The sequence below is a fragment of the Rhinichthys klamathensis genome, unplaced genomic scaffold (assembly GCF_029890125.1).
Source record: "Rhinichthys klamathensis goyatoka isolate OS25496 unplaced genomic scaffold, OSU_Roscu_1.1 h1tg000001l_1, whole genome shotgun sequence".
Taxonomy (NCBI): Eukaryota; Metazoa; Chordata; class Actinopteri; order Cypriniformes; family Leuciscidae; genus Rhinichthys; species Rhinichthys klamathensis.
The window spans coordinates 6,473,328-6,477,858 of NW_026606555.1; the positions used below are offsets into that span (position 1 = coordinate 6,473,328).

General features: G+C 35.5%; 1 protein-coding gene across 1 annotated transcript; it reads left to right on the forward strand.

Annotated features, from left to right (window-relative positions):
- Positions 1 to 686: 686 nt before the first annotated feature.
- Positions 687 to 4,201, forward strand: LOC130090778 (uncharacterized). The gene is made up of 8 exons (XM_056258384.1): positions 687 to 945; positions 1,044 to 1,241; positions 1,510 to 1,596; positions 1,730 to 1,983; positions 2,293 to 2,421; positions 2,683 to 2,823; positions 3,013 to 3,130; positions 3,949 to 4,201. The coding sequence occupies exons 2-8, from the start codon at positions 1,139 to 1,141 to the stop codon at positions 4,167 to 4,169; spliced, it is 1,053 nt and encodes a 350-aa protein (XP_056114359.1). The 5' UTR covers positions 687 to 945; positions 1,044 to 1,138; the 3' UTR covers positions 4,170 to 4,201.
- The last annotated feature ends 330 nt before the right edge of the window (positions 4,202 to 4,531 follow it).

Consider the following 4,531-nt stretch of genomic DNA (forward strand, 5'->3'; position numbering starts at 1 on the left):
CTGGAAAAAATTTGGATTGATTTGTTTAATTGACCATTTCTGTTGCAGATAAGCACTGCACATCTGGAGAATTCAAGTCCACATTGCTTATGGAGTTTCCAAAACTGAAAGATGGTGGGGGGTTTGAATTGCTCAGACCATATGGTGCTACGAGGACAAAAACTTTGCAAGTCGTCCCCTGTCCATCAGAAGGGTATACACCGCATTATCTTCAAGACACCATTGGAATACATGCAGCAATTGTGTATGTAAGGCCTCTTCAGAAAGACCTTGGCATGGTATGTATGTAACCATAAATGCCACATGCATGCAGTAAATGAGTTTGAAAATGGAGGTGACAGTTTTTCCACTGCTTGTTTTAAGGAATCGTGTGAACCTAAATGTGGATCTGGGCCCCCTGTACAGTGCATTTACTGTGATGAAACATTTAGCCATGTAGAAATCCAGGACCATGTGGACAAATGTATCTTGTGAGTAAATGGTGACCTATGGAATTTAAGATATTGGTACCGCTATATTTCTGTAAGCTGCTTTGAAAGTCTGCATTATGTATAGTACTATATAAATGAAAAACTGATTTAAGTCATATTGAACATGTTTTCTTGCTTCTTGTGTTTAGCAACACATGTTGTCACAGTTCATTTTATGCTCTTTTTTGTCATATAACAGAAATTTTCTTCTAAAAAAATAGGTCAGCAAAAGAGAAGAGCATTGAAAGAGATGAAAACAGCAGAGGTCAAAACTGTGACAGGCAGGAGATTATTGACCTTGACGTCAGTGACGAGGTTTTAGAAGAGACCTGTAGCAGCAGACAGGAGAATGATGAGCAGGTTACAGAAAGGAGTCATAGCAGCAGAGAGCAGCGTCATGATCTGGCTTTTGAAGGGACGAGTAGCAGGAGACTAGATAGCGGAGATTTGAAATTCAGCAGTGAGGATACTGAAGGTCTTTTTATGAACATAAATTTGGCAACTTGCAAATTAACATTTTATTTTTTCTGCATAAATAATTTAATACTACTAATCATATGCACATTTTTGCAGACTGGAGAACTGAGCCTGATTTGAACCATGCTGCTTACATATTTAGACGTTTTGTACTGCAAGAAGTGGAGGATCAGCCAGATCTTGTGGCAAAGATGGATCTACGTAAAAGTCCCGAAGAGAGAGAGAGAGAAATACTGACATTTTACAAAAATTCCATGACTAACTGGGCCCGTCCATTGTCTGTTCTACTTGGAGGTAAGGTTTAATTTAGCGAAAAAGTACAGTATGGTTTCAGCCATTTACTCACCCTCATGTAATTTTAAATATGTTTTTTTTTTTATTCTTTGGAGCAAAAAAAAGTATTTTAGAAACGGTCAATAACATAGAAGAAAAAGTCATACATGTGTTGAACAATATGAGGTCTCATATTTCTGTGTGAAGTATTCCTTTTTCCTTTCCTTTGTTTTACTTATTAAATATAACTACACAGTTGGCTGTGTAATATTTCTCCTCTTATTCACAGGTGATTCTGCCTTTGGAGATGGGGTAAAACGCCATTTTCTCTCCTTTGTTATGTCAAGAGTACAATACGGATTTGGCCTAAATCTTGGTAAGTTCTAAAATATTTATTAGCCTATTTAATTTTGATGTAAGAGACATAAAGATAGAAGGTTGTGTAAAATTGTTTTATTAGCATCTGGACATTTCTATATATATTGTTTTTTAATCATCATATTTTCTAGAAAACTGTGGTAAAACATTGTTCTTTAATGGACAAGAAGACCATTTGGTGCCTTCCACTTCTCGGCTCTTACTGGATAGTGACCTTTTCCGTGTCATTGGGCGCATGATTGGACATTCCTTCCTGCACAGTGGACCCTTGCTCAACGGTTTGAGCCACTCATTTTTCAATCTGTTGATTGGACAGAAGGATGAGATAGCTGTTGTAGAACTAGAGGACTGCCCTGACACCGACGTGACTGATATTGTTTTACTTGTGAGTTTAAATTCAGCATCATCTATAATGTCATGTTCAAGTAAAGGATAATCCACGGCTAGCTGTGCATTAAACAATTTTAATGCATGATGTGGAGGCAAAAAAGGTTGCCCCCACGTTGTGTATTAAAATCGTTTAATGCACAGCTAGCCGTGGATTATCCTTTACTTATCGCACACTTTCCTAACCCAGAATCAAATATTCAGACAGACCATGGTAAAATGACAAAATGTGTTATATATTGCATGCTTTAAGTTTGTCTTGAAGAACATTCTACAAATCATTTCTGATACATATCTGCTGTCATAGCTTCAAGGGTCTGGAAATTTGACAGAAGATGAACATGACCAAGTAAATAACTTGGCAATCAACTGGGATCTCCCACCAGTAAATGAGAACAACAGAAAATGGTTGGCACAAAGCATCCTTTACCATGCAGTAAGTGCCATTGATTCTATAATGAATGTTTTACTCTTGACATACTAAAATACTTAAAAAAAAAACATTATTTATATCCTTGGAGTGGTGATATTTAGTATAACAGCACTGTGATGCTTTACTTTCTGTATCATTCTGCTTGTCTGTGTTCCTGACTTCCCAAATAGTTGGGGATTCATTGTTTATTTACTTTTGTTTAGTGACCATTTTTACAGATTTCATATTTTATATCATTAAATAATGCCAAATGAATTAATACAGGTCATTGGTCGGAGGGAAAAGCAAATTCGACAGATCAGACTGGGGTTAAAAGACACAGGAGTCTTGCGTATGATCAAAGAACGGCCTGCCCTGACTGATGTTCTTTTTCCAAGAGCATCAGCTCAAATGATTGAGCGAGAGGTATTGTTGCATTTATACCATATACGTTTCATCCATGAATTGCATTGTGTGGTTTAAATAGAGAATTGATACAGTATATACTAGATAAATCTTGGCTAGGTAATCTAATTAATTTAATTTGTCACCATAACCCTAATTCAGGTTTTTTGATCAGATGGAATGTATAATATTTTTTTGCTTTGTTTTTAGATGGTCCTCGACAGAATTATATGGCCAACAGTTGACAGTGACGATGAAGACTATGGTGGCTATAGTCTGGAGGACACATTCAAGATAACTGGTTTCTTTCGTCAGTACATTGAAAATGGTAGGTAAAAAGAAACCACCTCTTAATACACAATTGTGAAGCATGTTTAACCTTAACTTGTACAAACCCATTTTCAGAGATGTAAAGAGTACCTTAAAACCACATTTAAGTGAAAGTACATAATACCTTAAAATGACTTCAATTCTAACATCACTTGAGTAAAAGTCTAAAAAAAAGTACTTAAAGGGATAGTTCACCAAATAAAATAAGATAAAGTTTAGTAAAATTAAGTAAAGTGGGCATGCTGGTTTGGGCCTCATCACTGGCTACAGCTATTGCTGCCTTTACATGCTATCGGAATTAACATAAATACTAGTTTCCTAGTTTAAAAAATTTGACATGAATACCCTCTCATGTCAAAAATTTAATGTGATGAGCTCATAATCCAACTTTAGAAGTAGAACATTTCCGATAGCACGTGAAGGCAGCATATGTCCTCATCTCATATATGAAACACCTGCGATTCAGAAACTACCTGCTAATGCACTCACATTTGCATAAAGTAGCCTTGACAAGTTTGGGTGATAATAAATACATTTACTCAAATACTTTACACCACTGCCCATTTTTAAATGCGGTATTCAACCTATATGATCTTATTTTTTAAGTTGCATTCTCAATTAAATAATTATTTTGGCAGATTATAGTGACTCCAAAAAGGATATGTACACCATGAAAGTACTCCATATGATTTGCACACTATATTTACAAGTCTTCTGAAACTATACAATTTATTATATTGTTTTATTGAACAGACTTTTAGTAATAATTCACTCTCTGAAAATCAAATATAATTGAAGATTTCTATTTTTACACAGGCACACCAGAAGAGCTGATGCAACTCATTCAATTCTGGGTGGGTTGGGGAATTCTTCCTCAGAATCTATATGTAGAGGTGTCCTCTGATGTTGCAATGCCAACTGCATCCACTTGTAGAGAAACCATCAAACTCCCAGCAAAATATAGCACTTATGAGAGTTTCCATAAGGACCTGAAAGCTGCTGTATCATCAATAGAGAGTGGGTTTGGTTTGGTGTAATTACTGTTCTATGTACTAACATGCAACTCTTCAGCAAAAAAATTTTTTTTTTTAAAGTTACACTACCTAAAGGTCACAGTTGAAACTGCAGGTTTGCTTATTTTTGGCTGTAACAATGACGCGGTCACAATACTGGGGCATGTTTCCCCTGTTAAAAAAAAAATACAGTGTTGCACCCTAGTTTGAGAAAGTCATTTATTTATTACATATGAATTATATTTTCTGTCCTATTACAATGGTAAATTAACTTCATTAGCTGTTTTGTTCAACAGTATGAAATGTCAGACAAATAAAAGTCTTTTAATTCGGATTTAATAAAATCCAGTGTTTTGTCTGGTTTCTTGAATCAACGTACAATAAAC